Source organism: Molossus molossus, unplaced genomic scaffold (genome assembly GCF_014108415.1).
Source record: "Molossus molossus isolate mMolMol1 unplaced genomic scaffold, mMolMol1.p scaffold_m16_p_9, whole genome shotgun sequence".
NCBI lineage: Eukaryota > Metazoa > Chordata > Mammalia > Chiroptera > Molossidae > Molossus > Molossus molossus.
The window spans coordinates 59,209,812-59,227,708 of NW_023425403.1; the positions used below are offsets into that span (position 1 = coordinate 59,209,812).

At 42.3% G+C, this 17,897-nt stretch overlaps 1 protein-coding gene across 6 annotated transcripts in view; it reads right to left on the reverse strand.

Moving 5' to 3' along the window:
* Nucleotides 1-17,897, reverse strand: part of CARS2 (cysteinyl-tRNA synthetase 2, mitochondrial) — a 52,759-nt gene that overhangs the window by 31,854 nt on the left and 3,008 nt on the right. For 2 of the 6 annotated variants that reach the window (XR_004958143.1, XM_036250412.1), the window contains exons 1-5: nucleotides 16,278-16,483; nucleotides 15,900-15,950; nucleotides 9,453-9,570; nucleotides 863-934; nucleotides 634-739 (exon numbers count right to left, since the gene is read on the reverse strand). Coding sequence is in view for 5 of the 6 variants with exons in the window: in XM_036250412.1 (XP_036106305.1) it covers nucleotides 634-739; nucleotides 863-934; nucleotides 9,453-9,570; nucleotides 15,900-15,950; nucleotides 16,278-16,483 (553 nt within the window). In the remaining variant the exon portion in view is untranslated. Of the gene's footprint in view, nucleotides 1-633; nucleotides 740-862; nucleotides 935-4,425; nucleotides 4,543-9,452; nucleotides 9,571-15,899; nucleotides 15,951-16,277; nucleotides 16,484-16,514; nucleotides 16,555-17,897 lie in introns of those variants that run through there. The other 4 variants (XM_036250414.1, XM_036250413.1, XM_036250415.1 and 1 more) reach the window with 3 other exon arrangements.

A 17,897-nucleotide genomic window follows, 5' to 3' on the forward strand; every position in this document is an offset into this window, starting at 1 on the left:
GAATCAGATCAGGATGCAGGAAGGTGGTGGACAGCAGGGTAAATGTGAATATGCAGAGGGCAGGGGATGCCAGTAGGGAACTGTCCAGCATCTCAGCATGGATGACAACGGGGTTATGCAGGGTGATGTCTTTTATTCAAAGATGCGTGTTGAAGTATCGAGGCCCTGAAGTGTCAGGATGTCCACAGCTTTCTTTCTTTGGTCCATCAAAAGACAGCATGCCCACCAAGGAGATGACTGTCTGAGGGCCAGTCTTTCGCAAGGGAGTGGACCTTTAGAGGTACTGCCACTGTCCTCAACTTTTTGAAATGAAAAATTTTAAACTTGAAAGAAGACACAAAGAACACCTGCACACCTACCATCTAGAGCAACTGTTAGCATTATGCCATACTTGTCTTGTCTAGACTAGCTCTCCAGATGGTCATCTCTTCCTGGGACCATGGAAAATATTTTTTAAAAGAATTGATGCAACCATTTTTGCAAAGACAATCACCTACAGTATTTTCACTGTAGGAATCACATCAAGAAAGAGTAAAACATTAGGCACATTCCAACAACTCATAAATACGTGTCCAGTTCCTCAAAGTCCTATCACTATTACCCAACAATCAGTGTTCGTAACATAATCCCCACCTTTTGCTGTTGAATAAGCATGCCCATTAGCAATTATTCCTTCGATGAAAGAAATGATCTCAGGAATATTTTCAGTTACCCTCAAGTACACAGTGGGCGGGAGAACCTGAAAGAAAGCAAAGGAGAGATGACTATTTCCACAGTTCAAAAGTGCAAGTCAGCCACGACGCTTTCATTGTTCAAGTGTCGTATCCTCATGGCAAGGAGAATCAACAACACCCTACTTTACCTTCAAGGCTGCCATATCCTGTTTAAAATCTTCTTCATAAAGGTTGGCAAGAGAAGCAGGTGATATCTTCATCTGAAAAAGATTAGGTGAGCCTGTTAGGAAACCTGGAGTATTCACAACAGGACCACGCAGAGGCACTACCAGCTCCCACGGCCGGGAGGGTGGGCCACATGGTCCCATCGTGGCTTGGCCTCAGTTTGGTGTGCCTGCTCACAAAAAGGGCATTTAATTTTAGGCATCAAGTTTATTCTGGTAGCTTAGCTAGTCAAAAAGGTTTGTTGACCCTGTTTTCTGGTTAGAGAGAGAAAAAATAAATAACAATGTCATGATTTCCATTACATAATTCAAAACAAAAATTAATAAAACATATAAAAAGCCTCTGTTTTTCTAGAACAGGGGCAAGCCAGACCAATCTATTACACATAATAACCAGAAACTTGAGTTTCTATCTTATATTAAGAAGGCAAAAGTAAACAAGTCAAAAATATATTAGAGAGGAAATCTCTGAGAAATATCTGAAAGCAATACAGCACATGAACATGAGGATTGTGACAGGTGTTCAGTCCCACTGGGCCATGGCTGGGCTTCTGGGGACAGGCAGTACCCCACCAGGAATGACATCGGATTCTGAATGTACGGTATATGGGGACACATACCTGCAGCCCCAGATCTAGGAGGGGCTGGCACACAAAACTAGACTCACAAAAGTATTCCTTACTTTTGAGCAGAAAAACACTCCCAGGACAGAAGCACAACACACTGAAGTTATGAAACTAAACCCAGCTTCATAACTGTTGAGACTGTGAAGTGACCAGTGAGCCACTGGAACTCAACCAACATCTGTGGCATCTGCCCCATGCTGGGTCCTCCTCTCCCTTGCTCCTCCCCAACCTGAGAAACAGAGCTTCTATTTTTAGGGGGGAGAAATTTCAGCTCCAGAATATTAAGAAACTTTCTCAAGTGAAACAATACCTTGAATTCACCTTCTTTCCAGCCCAGGGCCCTAAAATAGCAATTACCCTAGAAACCACGACCAGTGAACATTTATTGAAGAAAGGAATCTGGTGAATGAAGTGTTGCTGCCCAAGTGTCCTTTTGGCTATGTGGTCTTGAGCAAGACAATAAACCCCTGTGCCTTAGGCTTTCTTTGCAACACGAAGATAATCCCAGCTAGTAATCCTTAGATTGTTATGAGGATTCAACGTGCAATGAGAAAGTCAACACTTTGAATGGAAAGAGTACATTAATATCACTATTAAGGAGACAAAACACCTAGCACCCAGACATAGCTGTTGATTAGTACATATTAGTCCTTTTCCTGTGGTGCAGCTTTGTGGCAAAGCTGACCTCCTAGAAAAGAAAGTTAACATACATAGCCAAAAGACCAAACAAAAGAGCTAAAAATTCAGTGTTCTTTCACGTAGAAGCTTCAAATACCATGCAATTTTGGACCTAATGGTCAGCAGATTGCTTATATTTATCCACCTGTAATTTCATCTTCTGCATAGCAAACTCATTCTCAGAGAACACAAATGACTAAAGGATGCCAGGACTGGCCTCCCTCCCAGAAGGCAAATACTGTCACCAGCTGTCTCAGGAGCATGACCATGGTCATACATGTATTTGCATCCTCTTCATGAAAGGTAGCGTCTTCCACACTTGGCCTGCACCTGGCTTCCTTCTCTAACAACAATGTTCCAGAACTGTCCATGCAGAGCATGATGAGCCATTACCTTCCTTTCAAAGGCCGTCTGCAGTTCCATTCCAGACATTTCATGAACTGTTCACCAGTCCTCTCCAATTACTTCCACATCTTTTACTGAGACAAAGATGACTACACATGTCATTTCCCACAGGGGCAAATACATTTCTAAGCTACAGGCCTAGATGTAAAACCACTGGTCAGAAAACGTTTGCTAGCTCCTGCCAACTGCTTCCTTGGAAAGTGTACCAATTTGAACCTGGCCTGCAATGCATGCAGGTGTCTATTTCCCACACCCTAGCCACACAGTGCTAGCAAATGTCCAGATTTTGACAATATGACAGCTAAAAAATGCTCTCTTTATCATTTTACTTTGTACTTCTTTTACCTTTAGTGAGCATGAACATCTCACATGTTTACAAACTATTTGTATTAAATGATTTATAACTACCCATATCCACATGTTTCTATTGAGTTGTAGATCTTTTCTTACTGATTTGTAGAAAGTATTTTTATATAAAAGAAATTAACCTTTTATCTCTGATGTGAATTTCAATCTTTTTTCAGTCCTTAAACTTTATGGTAGCCCCAGTGGGCAGCTCAGTTTGTTAGAATGTCATTCCAATACACCAAGATTGTGGGTTTGATCCCAGTCAGGGCACTTACAAGAGTCAACCAATGCATGCTTAAATAAGTGGAACAACAAATTGATGTCTCTGTCTCTCTCTCTTCCTCTCTCTAAAATCAATCAATAAAATAAATAAACTTTATAGTTATTTTATGGCATGTAGAAAATTTTATTTTAATATTTAGCCATTTTTACATTTCTCAATCTTTTCCTACAAATAGTTTCTGGGTTTGAAAACAAACTTAGAAAAGCCTTTTCCAATATGAAGCTATAAAAAGTGCCCCAAGGTTCTTTTAGTAATTTGTAGTTTTATTTCTTTTATATTAAATCTCTGCTCTGCCTTACATTTTGTTGTGAGGCATATATCCAACATTGGTTTATTTTTTTTCCCCAGGTGGCTACCCAACTGTCAACACTTTTTATTGAATAAATTCATCTGTTCCCCAACCATCTGAAATATCATCTTTATAAAACAAACGTCCATTGTTTATTTCATCTATTTCTGGACTTTCTAGTGTGCTCCATTATCTGTCTATTCATGTATCTATTTGTACAACATTTAATTTCACAACTTTCCTAGAGACAGAAAGCAGATCAGCAAATGATCGAGGACAGGGTGACAGGGAGGGCAGGAGGGTGGGATGACAACGGACAGAGGAAACTCTCAGGGGTGATGGATGGAGATGTTCACCATCTCAATACTGGTGACGGGTTCACAGGTGTGCAAGTTTTATCATGTTGTACATCTTGTGTGCACTATATGCAGTTTATCGTGGGTCTGTTCTACCTGAACAAAGCTGTTCAATAAAAAAAGAACATATGAAAACAAAAAATTGTCTCTAGGTTTTGAAATACATTTTATTATTTGGTAGGGCCGCTCCCTCTTCAATGCTCTTCTTTTACATACTTTTCCTGGCTATTCTTGCTTTTTTTGCTATCCTATATGAACTTTAGAATTAATTTGTCTAGTTCTAGAAGGGGGAAATAATATGGACATACACGTTCTTTCTCTTTCTCTCTTTTAAATGACTTATTAAAAGAGATTAACCAAAGAACTTATATGCATATATGTATAAACCAAGGACAAAGACAACAGAGTGAAGGCCTGGGGGGCAGCAAGAACTGGGAGGGGGATGATGTGAGAAAAAATGGGGAAATCTGTAATACAACAATGAAAATAAATATATAAATACATAGATAAATAAATAAATGACTTATCAAGTCTAACATTACCTGAACAAATAACACATGGGGCTTCTTTCTAGCCCACACGGCAAAACCCTAAGGACATGGGTCAGAAATGTTCACGAGTGACAATGAACTGCAAGAGGAATTCCATCTATTGCTGGCCTTGGGGAAAAGAGGGAGAATCATATTCCAAAATTAAAATTTTTTAATTTAATTTTTAAGCAGCTGATCACAGCTGCTCTCTCATGTTCCAGAAAACAAACTAGGAGGACGTAGGTGCTGAAATGGGGTCCTCATCCTTGTTAACTCAGATTATTGTCCGGCTCTCCTTTATTCTCACCCCTCACTTCAAGTCAGCTCTCTCCCTGGCAGGAAACCCTGCTGGTCGTGCCCTCAGCACTCAGATGGAGTGTCCAGCCTTCTTCCCAGGAAGAAGGGCAGCGTAGACAGTGTTTTGAAGCACAAAAAGAATAACTTTGGCTTGAATCACTCTGGTACATTTATTACAATTTTTCTTAACACAAAATGTGACTGCAAGTACACCATGCCCCTTGATTCTTACCCTCAAAATCCTCTGACGGTTTTTATCCCTGACAAACTATAAAACTGTGCCAAAAATTAAAGTCAAGCCCTAGCCAGTTTGGCTCAGTAGTTGGGGTGTAAGCCCAAGGACTGAAGGGTCACGGGTTCAATTCCCGGTCAAGTGCACTTACCTGGGTTGCAGGTTCAATTGCCAACCCCGGTTGAGGTCATTTGGGAGGCAACCAACCAATGTGTCTCTCTCACAATGATGTTTCTCTCTCTCTCCCACACTATCTAAAAATCAATGGAAAAATATCCTCGGGCCCTGGCTAGTTTGGCTCAGCGGCTGGAGCTTCGGCCTGCAGTCTGGAGAGACCCGGGTTTGGTTCCCGCTAAGGGCGCATACCTCAGTTGCAGTTTGTCCCCGGCCCTGGTTGGTCGTGCGGGTGGCAGCCACTCAATGTGTCCCTTTCACGTCGATGTTTCTTTCTCTCTCTCTCTCTCCCTCCCACTCTATCTGAACAAAAAAATGGAAAAATGTCCTCGGGCGAGGATAAAACAAAACAAAACAAAACAAAAAAATAGCCTCGGGTAAGGATTAACAACAACAAAAAATTAAAGTCAAGGGAGTGATTCAGAAAAGCATAATATTATCATTTTAAATATTTTAACAGCAAATATTGGAGCAGATGGCATGAAAGATATTGCCATCATTTAAAAAGCTTGCATTAGATAAAAAAAGAATAGCCTTTTGTTACATATTAAAAAACAAACAGGTGTTTTCATAGCTATGTGTTTCAGGTACCATCTTAAAGATAATATTTAGAGAACAAAAAACTAGCCCAGACTGTGTGGCTCAGTGGTTGAGCATCAAACCATGCACCAAGAGGTCACTGGTTCAATTCCCAGCCAGGGCACACGCCCAGGTTGTTGGCCCAGTCCCAAGTAGGGGGCATGCAGGAGGCAGCCAATCAATGTTCTCTCTCATCAATGTTTCCATTTCTCTCTGCTCCCTCCCTCTCTCTCTAAAATCAATAAAGAAAAAATATTAAAAAATAAACAAACTGCCCTGGCCAGTTTTGCTCAGTGGTTGGAGCATCGGTCTGCGGTCCAGAGAGACCGGGGTTCCGTTCCCGCTAAGGGCACGTACCTCGGTTGTAGTTTGTCCTCGGCCCTGGTTGGGTCGTGTAGGTGGCAACCATTCGATGTGTCCCTTTCACGTCGATGTTTCTCTCTCTCTCCCCCTCCCACTCTATCTGAACAAAATATCAAAAAATGTCCTCGGGTGAGGATTAAAAATAAACAAACAAACAAACAATTTAGTGCCATTTTAGCATCTTGCCACATAACAAACATGGAAATTTTCAGGTGTCAAAAATTAAACACTCTTTATATTTAGGATCTTTAAACCAATTCTACCAACTTTTCATATTCTAAGTATTATAAAAAAATGTTTAATTAACAACCAATGCCTCCTGGTGGTATTTGTGAAATCCTCTAAGTAACCCTCATTCTTCCTGCATTTACTGCTGCCTGACTCCATCTTTCCTGAAACCTGCCCCTCCCTGGACTCCTGGTTCTCCACCACTCTGCTGACCACCCACAGTCCTGCCTGCCCCCTCCCAGCACATCCCCCCAGCTCTTGCCCTGGTCTCCCACCCACCCATATTCTTTCCCCTCCCCTCTCCCACGCCGAGCCTGACTAGTCTCCAGCTTCCCACCAGACACTCTCTCACGACTTTCAGGTCAATGTTTTCACCTCCGATCTTGAAGAGTCTCAGCAGACCCCCATTCACCAAAGGCAGGGACACATCTGCACTATCTCAGGTTCCAGCTGAATGCAATGACAGATGAAACACTGACTTGTTCACCTTCCTTCCAAAAGACCTGTGTTTCCAAATGCCACCCCTGCTGCGGTGTTACTTAACACTGCTCATTCCCTCCCTCTATCAGAGATCACGAATTTCTTTCTGTCGTTTTCATCCCAAATCCAGCCAAGGAGGTCAACTTTAATCTCAAACCCTTGTCTCCTCCTATGTGAAGGGTGATAATGTGCACCAGTTGCAAATGGTGGCCACCAGGCCACTTGTATTTCTACCCACTGACTACAGATTTGGGGGTTAGACAGAAAGAGTCACACAATTCAGGAAAGTACTCTACTTACTACTACCAGTTTATTAAAAGGACCCAACTCAGGATAGCCAGGATGGAGGAGGTATACAGGGCAAGGTATAAGAAAGGGGAGAAGCTCCCATACCCTCTCAGGACGTATCCCCACCTACCCCACACCCCCAGCACCTCCCTGTGTTCACCAGCCCTGAAGCTCCCGAACCCTGTTCTTTGGGGTTTTATGGAGATTTCATTACTTGGAGGGTTGACTGACTCATCGGCTCCTGATGACCAGCTCCATCTCAGGCCACCCTCCCTCCCAGGAGGGGTAGAGGAATGAGGGTGGGAGTGCAAGCTCCCGGCTCTGTTCCTGGCTTCAGCCCCTGTCCTGAAGCCATCCCGGGGCCCCAGCCACCAGTCACCTCATTCGCATACAGAAGACACTCCAGGACTCCAGAAATTCTGTGGTATCAGGAACTCTGTGCCAAGAACCACGGACAAAGACCAAATATATATTTTATTATACCACAGCCCTGAGCTCACTGAACTTCTGATTTCTACATCCAGGTTGGTTTGGATTTCTTTGGGTACCTCAAAATCACCCTCGCTCTCCTCACAGTCTGTTCTCTGAGACATGCCCTCTCTCTGTGCATGGCTCCCACTGACCCCTCCCTGTGGCCCCATCCCTAGTTGTGTCCCTCCTCACCCCCAGAGTGAGCTCTTTTCAATGGACCAAACAGATCCTGTGCTAGATTATCCCAAGAGCCTCCAGAATGATGCCCAAGTCCTCAATATGCCATCCAACCCCAGGACACCCTACTAGCTCTACAGCGTCACCTGCAGGCTCTCTCAAATGTCCCCAAAACACAGAATTGATTGATTCCCAGACAGAACACACTCCTTCATGCCCCTTCTCTGCCTCCCTTCGCGCCCTCCCTCTCTAGAATATCCTTTCCATTCTTGCTCCTCACAGGTCGATTCCTTCCTAATGCTTAAGATCCTGTGTGGGCTAATCTCCTCCAGTGAGTCATTTTGGAAGTCCAGGGAAGCTGGGTAATCTTTGCATCCCTATATCAGGGCCAACAAGATAAACTATCTTATAACTACCTACAGAGCATCTGTCTGTAGGTCCCTCTGCCTCACAGGACACAAGCTCCATAAGACCAGGAACTGCCTTCCCCACTTCTCTTTGCACAAAGACAGGCACAGGTCTGACCCGAATGTTCAGTGCATGCTTGGGGCCATTTCTGGAAATGGAAATTGAGTCTGCTGCAAGGGATTACTGACTAAACTACCCAAACAAAATAGAAATGGGAAACCCCACTTCTCTAAAAAGATCCTGTCTTAAGGAGAGTAAAAACTTATCAAATACACTGTTCATCCTTGAACCTAGTGGTTCCACTGGAAAAAAATATTTAAGGAAACAAAAAAGATATTCATTGTAGCACCATTTTTAACAGCTAGAAACAACACAAATAGTCAATGACAGGGGGTGTAGGGAAACTGCTAAACAGCTACCCATGGTGAAATGCTATCTAGTTACTGAAAAGGAAAATCAGTAGAAAATAGAAAGATGTGGTTTCTACAAAATAAATTTGACAGAAAACAGAAGAATATGAAAGTAACCTAAGGGTCCAAAAACAAAGAAGGTAAATTATGATATGCCCATATGATGGAATGTTATAAGGTTATTTTAAAATGTTCAACAATATTTAAAAACATGAACAATCACAAAATTTAGTAAGTATAAAAAACAAACTGTAAGACAATACAAAGCATAGACTGGTTTTCTAAAAAAGTACTATATAGATAGATAGACATACATTTTGTAAAATTACAGGAATGTAAAGTACTCAACATAATTTTTTCTGTAAATTAGATAACTTAATAATTATTTATAGCTCTTTAGAGATGATTGTTAAAGTTGCTAATTATAAAAAGCAGAAGAGGTGAAACTTTAAAAGTAGACTTTTAAAAATATAACTATTCATTTCATCCTTCATTAGAATTCCCCCCACCCAAAACTTCCTTTAAATGTTATGTGAGATATAAGAGAAGTGCCCTGTTCACTCTTAACAAATGAGAAAATTAAATCTCACATGAGCTAAATTTTCCTAGCCCAAAAGTGGCTTTCTGACTTCCCTCTGTAAAGACTTTACCTCGAGGCGGAGGGGCCAAGTAAGAGATTACAGATTCAAATCAGGAGGCCCCCACAGAATGAGGCAATTCATTAAAGGCTTCAGGGATCAAAATCAAATAGACCTGAACTTCCTTTACCAGGACAAACAGATCCCTGGATTACCTGTCAGAGTACACTCTTTGGGCCATGTGTGGACAGTAAGATGGAAAAAGTACTTGTGAAAAACAAATGAGAAAAACTGTCACAGAGGTGAGAACACTCATCGATCAAGTTATCAATCAATATAATCTTCAACACTTACTTCATTGGCCCTTTTAATTATCTTATCATCCACATCTGTAATTCCCATCACCATGATGATGTTGCATCCAAAAATCCTGGTTAGGATCCTTCGAATTATATCAAATCTAACATACGAGCTGAAAGAAAAGAAATGTTAGGGAGTCTTTAATACACTGAGTCATCATTGTGATCTTTAAAAAAGAGTGCATTACATTTTAACACACTGCTGCCTGACTTCAAGTGTGGAATATAATCTGATAGTTCAAGGGCAGTTAGAAAAAGGAATAGATTTTTACTGACTGGTCCACAGTGGTCCTCACAAGAAATCAACACAGGTATACTGCCTCAGTTTCAGGATACATGTTAGCATTTTAATTTTAGAGCTGTTGTTCAAGTGAGTTTACATCTATTTAATTGTATAAAATTATTCATAATATACAGTCTCACTAGGCAGTTAAAATACTGAGAACATTTATCGTCTTTCACGTTCTCCAATAACTATAATGTTTCACTATGACAAAATAGAAGTAAATAACAAGTAATTACAAATCAAAACAAAACAAATATTAAAGTTGTATAAGGTTACTCCTAAAAAATTTGCACACTATTGTAGAATATTAACACATCAGCTCATTGGTTGACTACACTGGGGAAACACACTTATAAAACTGAACTGTTTTATAATCCATTAAGATCCATTCAAAATTTCAAGAATCTGTTTTCCCATAAAAGCAACATCAAAAAGCTAAGGTCAGCTAATCTCATGCTCATCTCTGTTGTCCACGTGGCCTCTCTAAATCTGAGTTCACAAAATCATTTCCCCTTGAAAATGAGCCTCATCATTGCATCCCTTGAACCTCCCTCCCTCACTCACCCCAAACACAGCTGAGGCCAAAGCCTTCCATTCTAGTGACAAAACTATCTCCGAAACTCTTGCCAAGATATTTAAACTTTTGAAACCTCAGGATGCTTATTTATAAATTGGGCAAAATTCCACTATCCCATACGACTGTTACACACAATCTTAGTGCAGCACAAATTCCAACAAGCATGAGCTATTATTACGATTATCATCACTACACCCTTCATTCATCTTGAATAACAAAAGACTCTACAAGACATGAGACTTAAGAGAAAAAGTTAACAGACACAAAACAGTGAAAACAAAAGTCAAGTCACATGCTTGTGCCAGAGGAGTTCAAGGGCTGCAAGGCCCTGAGATACTGCAGGTGGGCTGCTCCCCAGGGGCCACTTCACATGAGTCCCGTGAGGCTGCACCATAGTGGGGGTGGAGAATGTGAACTCAGCCATCTGCCAGGTTCCTCACTGGAGGCTGGTTCTGTTAGCCCTCTGCACCCCAGTATTCCCATTCGTAATTTGGGGATAATAATAGCACTGCCACTAAGAACAGACATACAGATCAGCAGAACAGAACTGAAAACTCAGAAATAAACCCATATATATACGAGCAAATAATTTTTGACAAAGAAGCCAAAAACATACAATGGAGAAAAGCAAGCCTCTTCAATAAATGGTGCTGGGAAAATTGAAAAGCCACAAGCAAAAGAATGAAACTTGACTGTTATTTGTCACCATACACAAAAATTAACTGGAAATGAATCAAAGACCAAAATATAAGACCTGAAACAATAAAATACATAGAAGAAAACATTGGTACCAAACTTATGGACCTTGGACTTAGAGAGGATTTTATAAGTTTAACCTCAAAGTCAAGAGAAGTAAAAGCAAAAATAAATTAATGGAACTATATCAAACTAAATTGCTCCTGCACAGCAAAAGAAACCATCATCAAAACAAAAAAGACAACCAATTGAATGGGAGAAGATATTTGCAAGCAACACCTCTGTTAGGGAATTAATATCCAAAATATATTAAGAACTCATACAATTCAACAACAAAAAACAAACAATGCGCCCTGGCCAGTTTGGCTCAGCGGTTAGAGCATCGGCCTGTGGTCCGGAGAGACCCGGGTTCGGTTCCCGCTAAGGGCACGTACTTCGGTTGCAGTTTGTCCCCGGCCCTGGTTGGTCGTGCGGGTGGCAGCCACTCGATGTGTCCCTTCACATCGATGTTTCTCTCTCTCTCTTCCTTCCTCTCTCTCCCTCCCACTCTATCTGTACAAAAAATGGAAAAATGTCCTCGGGTGAGGATAAAAAAAAAAAAAAAAAAAAAAAACAAACAATGCAATTAAAAAATGGGCAGGGGGCCTAAACAGACACTTCTCCCAAGAAGACATATAAATGGCCAACAGATATATGAAAAGATGCTCAACTTCACTAGCTATTAGGGAAATGCAGATCAAAATCACAATGATGAGGAGGGGATGCTAGCAGGGAGGAGGGTGTCAATGGGGCGGGGGGGCAGAGGGACATCTGTAACAAAAAGATAAATTAATATAAAAATTTTTTTAAAAACTACAATAAGCTACCACCTCACAAACTGTTAGACTAGCTATTATCACAAGTAATAATAAGTATTACAGAGGTTGTGGAGAAAAATGAACCCTCATATACACTGCTAGTGGGAATGTAAATTGGTACAGCCACTTTGGAAAACAGCATGGAAGTTCTTTTAAAAATTAACAATAGAGTTACCATATGACCCAGCAATCCTTCTTCTGGGTATCTGCCTGAAAAATTTGAAAACATTTACTCATAAAGATATATGTACCCTACCTGGCCAGTGTAGCTCAGTGGCTGAGTGTCAACCCATGCACCAAGAGGTCGCCGGTTCGATTCCCGGTCAGGGCACATGCCCAGGTTGTGGACCAGATCCCCAGTGGGGGGCACTCAGGAGGCGGCCAATTGATGATCTCTCTCATCAATGTTTCTATCTCTCTCTCCCTCTCCCTTCCACTCTCTCTAAAATCAATAACGAAAAAAAATTTTTTTAAAGATATATATACCCTGCCCAGCCAGTGTGACTCAGTGAATTGAGTATCTGAGAGGTCTTGGTTCGATTCCCAGTCAGGGCACATGCCCCAGTTGTGAGCTCGATCCCCACTGAGGGGCGTGCAGGAGGCAGCCGATTGCTGTTTCTCTCTCACATCGATGTTCCTATCTCTCCCCTCCTTCCTCTCTCTCTAAAAAATCAACACACAAAAAAATTTTTTTTAAAGATATATGTACCCCTATGTTCACTGCAGCATTATTCATGGTGACCAAGACATGAAGTGTCCTTCGATAGATCATTGGATAAAGAAGATGTGGTATGGCTCTGGCCAGTTTGACTCAGTGGGGTATATACATATATATAATGGAATATAACTCAGCCATCAGAAAAGATGAAATACTTTCATTTGCAACAACATGAATGGATCTTGAAAGTATTACGCTAAGCAAAATAAATCAGAAAGTCAAGAACCATATAATTTCACTTATATGTGGGATGTAAAACTGAAAGCAATAAATGAACAAACAAAAATTCACAGACACAGACAACAGTAGGGTGGCTATCAGAGGGAAGGAGCGGTGGGAAGAGGTAGAAAAGGTAAAGGGGATCAAATACATGATGACGGAAGAAGACTTGACTTTGAGTGAATACACAATGCAATATACAGATGATGTATTATACAATTGTACACCTGAAACCTATATAATTTTATTAACCAACGTCACTCCAATTAATTTAATAAAATTAAAAATAGCAGCACTGCCACCTGGTGTTATTAGGAGAATTACATTGGCTGATATTTATAAAGCATTTTGAACAGTGCCTGACGCATAGCAAATGCTATCTGTTCCTGTTAACTATACGTTTATTTTTTTGTTTTATTTTTTAATAGAGGCTACCTGGGGAAGAAAGTGGGGATACATGAATATGGAGAGTAAGCAGAGACAGACATGTAGAACTACAGAGATGTCCTTAGGATTCTGAACCTTACCTTAAGAGCAATAAGCCAGGGCTGACCATTCCTGCCCCCGAGACCTCCCAACTTTTTCAGAAATCTTATGATACTTAGGTTTTCTACCTCAAAGGGGCATCTTAAACTGAATAACTCTTCTTGAGGAATGGGTTCTATCTCACCAGCAAAACTTCCATAGTGGTTATCCCTGAGTGGGGGTGGGGGAAAGGAGAGATGAAGGGGGATACAGTGGAGGCTTGGGTGTTGGTAATGTTCTGTTTCTCCATCTAAGAGCCATGAACATTCATTCAGCTGTACACCTAAGATTTGTAATCTTTTCTACATTTGTAAGGGCAAATTGTAACTTAGAGGTTTGATTCTCTAGTTGAAAATAAGAGAAGAGACTCTCCCCCACTCCCCCTTCATTTCAGAATCTCTTCCTCAGTCCTTTTAAAATATACGTAAATCTGCCTGGCTAGTTTGGCTCAGTGCTTCAGCATCAACCCATGCACCAAGAAGTTGCTGGTTCAATTCTCAGACAGGGCACATGCACAGGTTGTGGGCCAAATCTCCAGTGGGGGACATGCAGGAGGTGGCCAATCAATGTTCTCTCTCATCAATGTTTCTCTCTCTCCTTCTGTCTTCCTCTATCTCTAAAATCAATAAAGAAAAAAATAAAATAAAATGTATGTGAATCTTTCTAATGACTAAATAAGACTCTGTCAGTGTCACAACTCAGGAAACTTTCAAGAACTTGGAAGCTCTCTCTTTAAAATGAAGTCAGAAAAATAATGCTCTATCTCCCTATGGGAGGAGGTGGGCCTAATTTGTCACCAGTCTCCACATTGCAAAGCCTGCCTAACTAGTGAGTGGTATCCATTTAGTTTTATAGAAGAGTATAATTTCTTTCTGTCTTTGCAGTCATTCTAGCAGGTTGCCTATAATGTATATCTCATTCTGGTTTAATGCTTCTTCAATAATAAAATTGATTTCTTTCTCTTCTGCCTTTGTGGAAAAGCTTTGCAGGTTGGGAAATTATTTATTTTAATATTTCCCCAACATATTTTATACTTCAATAAAGACATCAAAATATGCTTTTTATCATTAGTAAGCTAGCCCAAATTGAAGGGAAAAAAATGATTCCTAGACCATTTATTTTGTTATAACAAATACAAAAAAGTTCAGATTTTATTGGGTAATAATAATTTTTTTAAAATGTGTACTAAATAAAGGCAACTTTTTAGTTTTAGTTCAGATCTAAACAATAACAAGTTTAAGTGATTTAAAAGAGACTATACAAAATATTAGGGAAAGTGGCAATTTTTACAAATGAGAGGTTAGATATACACCGTACTCCACCCTAGCTTCAACACTTCCCATATGTGTGACATATGTAGGTTATTTATCGTCAATAATTGTTGAGCCCTCACTACACATCACACTTCAGATAAGCAGCCATCTCATAAACTGTGAAGATGCAAAAAGATGAATAATACTATTGCCGTGGCTGGGTAGTTGAGCTGGTTGGAGAGTCAGCCCTTATACCAAAAGGTTCCCGGTTAGGGAACATACCTAGGTGGAGTGTACAGGAGGCAACAGATGGATGTTCTTTTTTTTTACATTTTTTTTCTTTATTGATTTTAGAGAGAGGAAGAGAGAGAGAGAGTAACATAGATGAGCAAGAACACTGGCTGCCTCCTGCTTGACCCCACTTGCCCCCAACTGGGGATTGGGCCCACAACCTGGGCATGTAGCCTGACCAGGAATCGAACCGACCACCTCTTGGTGCATGGGTTGATGGTCAACCACTGAGCTGCATAGCTGGGCCAGATGGATGTCCTTACATCAATGTTTCTCTCTCTCTCTAAAAATTAATAAACATATCTTTGAGTGAGGATTTAAGAAAAATGGATACTAGTATCACTCCCATCTCAAGATGCAGAAACCAGGACTCAAAGTATTAAAGTGGCTTGTCCGAAGTTGACAAGTAAATAAATGGTGGGATCGACATAAATCCTAACCAGCTGATTCCAGGGCCACTGCAAAGGCTTCATCTCACTAAACCCATCAAGAAACAACTAATTCCAAAATAGGTCATTTTCACTGCTCCTCATTGCTTCCTGAGTTGCCTCACCTGTGAAATTGGTCTAAGTGTCTAGAACTGTTAAAAGAACCAAATGAGGCTCTGACATTGTGTGTCCCACAATACCTGGAATATAGTAATAATTATTGAGTATTCTTTTTTCTTTTTTTTTTTTTTTATCCTCACCCGAGGACATTTTTGCATTTTTTTGTTCAGACAGAGAGGGAGGGAGAGAGAGGAAGAGAGAGAGAGAGAAACATCGATGTGAAGGGACACATCGAGTGGTTGCCACCCGCACGACCAACCAGGGCCGGGGACAAACTGCAACCGAGGTACGTGCCCTTAGCGGGAACCGAACCCGGGTCTCTCTGTACCGCAGGCCGACGCTCTAACCTAACCGCTGAGCCAAACTGGCCAGGGCTTGAGTATTCTTAAGTAGCCACTTGAGAGATGAAAAAACCTGCAAAAGGCTTTCCCCCCCCCCCAAATAAATGGAAATTCCAATTCAGAACACTCACCAAGCATGGCCAAGGTGTGCATGATCATAGACAGTTGGTCCACAGCTATACCTAGGAACAAAGTTAAAATCCATCATGTGAAACATATTTGCAAGAAAAGACACCACTTTCTCAGTTAGGATTATCACATAACCATGTCCTTTTGTATTTGTTTTTTTAAGTAACCACTTTTGTGAAATGTACATCTGGAAATACATTATTACTTGACTCGCCAAATTCATACCAAAACGCTTCAATGGTGCCTACCATGTGTTTTATTACTTACTAAATGATTTCCACCTGACAACCCAACCCTGGTTTCCACACAAAACGCTCGGTCCACAATCCTTCGCGCCCCACCTCCCCAAGTCCCCGCTCCCCACAATCCCCAGTAACTACCAGGAGGCAGCGTCCGCGCTGCCCACGATTAAAGGGTCCTTTCTGCGGGTGAGGCTGTTGTACACCTTGACGCCCGTATCGTGGCCTGTAGGCTGCAGCCAGCCCTGCCCGCACGCCCCCAACACTCCCCGCCCTGGCCCGGGCCCCAGGCCCAGTGTGGCCCGTAGGAGCGGAGCGCCCAAACCGGCCCCGAATGCCCGCAGCATGACAGGCCCCGGAGCCTCGCAGAACAAGCACCTCAAGGAAGCTTGGGAAGCTCGCCACGCCCATTCCAAAGGGCCCGGCCCGGCCCCGCCCCGGCTACCCTGGGAGGGGCTGCCCAGCAGAAGCCCCGCCCACCACGAAGATGACCGGCAGGGTCCCGCCCACCCCGAAATGGGACGGACACGGCCACCTCCACCCCGGAATAGGACCAGCCCCGCTCCCGCCCATCCCGGAAAAGGAGCTGGTACAGCCCCGCCCATCCCGGAAAAGGGCTTGGTTCGGCCCCGCCCACCCCAAAATAGCGGTGCCGCCTCCGTCTGGCCAGTCGACATCCGCCCGGGCGCAGATGGAGGGCAAGGGTTCGAATCCGGACAGGAAGAGGGGAGCAGGCGGGGTCGGTGTCGGAGCACCAGGCTGCAGGAAGAGGTATTCCCGACCACCCGGAGGAGGGACACCTCTCCTCATCGGCGCAGGTCGCTCGGGTGCTGACGTGGTGTGAACCCCGTCCGGGGCGCGGGAAGTCTCTGCGAGCTGCAGTTCACAGTGCGGGGACCTGCCGCTGGTTCCTCGCGTGCTCGCGAATTACGTTTGCACCTCAACACGCACACACATATGCACCTCAATAGACGCACACACCCAGAACATGTTTGCATCCCAACACGCACCCTCTTTCTCAGTCTCCGGATGAAAGACCAACGCTAGGAAAGCACCCATTCATCAAGCACACGTGGTAGGAAATGTCTGCTTGTGATTCATTTTAAGGCTAAAAGATCTATCATCTAGTCTCTTAAGAATAAAAACATTAGCCCTGCTGGCATGGCTCTGGTTGAGCGCCGGTTAGATTCACTGTCAGGGCACATGCCCAGGTTGTGGGCCCAATCCCCAGTGGGGGGCATGCAGGAGGCGGCCAACTGATATTCTCTCTCATGGATGTTTCTCTCTCTCTCTCTCTTCCTCTCCCTTCCTCTCTTTCTAAAATCAATAAAGAAAAAAAATTTTTTTAAAGAACAAAAATATTCAGTGGTTGAGCATCGATCTGTACACCAACAATCCCCAGTTTGGATTCTGGTCAGGACACATGCCCAGGTTGTGGGCCAGATCCAGGGCGTGGGCCTGCAGGAGGTGGCCAGTGGATGTTCTGTGTTTCTATCTCTCTCCTTCTCTCTCTCTAAAATAAATAAAGGAAAAAAAAAAAGTTCTGAATTTCTGTTTCAGTGGGACTTTTTAAAGGTGGTTTCACTTGAAGTTACTTTAAAATTATCTCGACAAACGTGCTCCTCTATTGATATCTTGCAAAACTGTGTTTCAAAAAATAACATAAATCTTTGCTTTTGCTTTCCTCAAAAAAACATAGGTTGCTCAGTTCTTTTTGTTTGTTTGTTTAGTTAGTTCTATTGAAAGGCAAATAATTAAGTA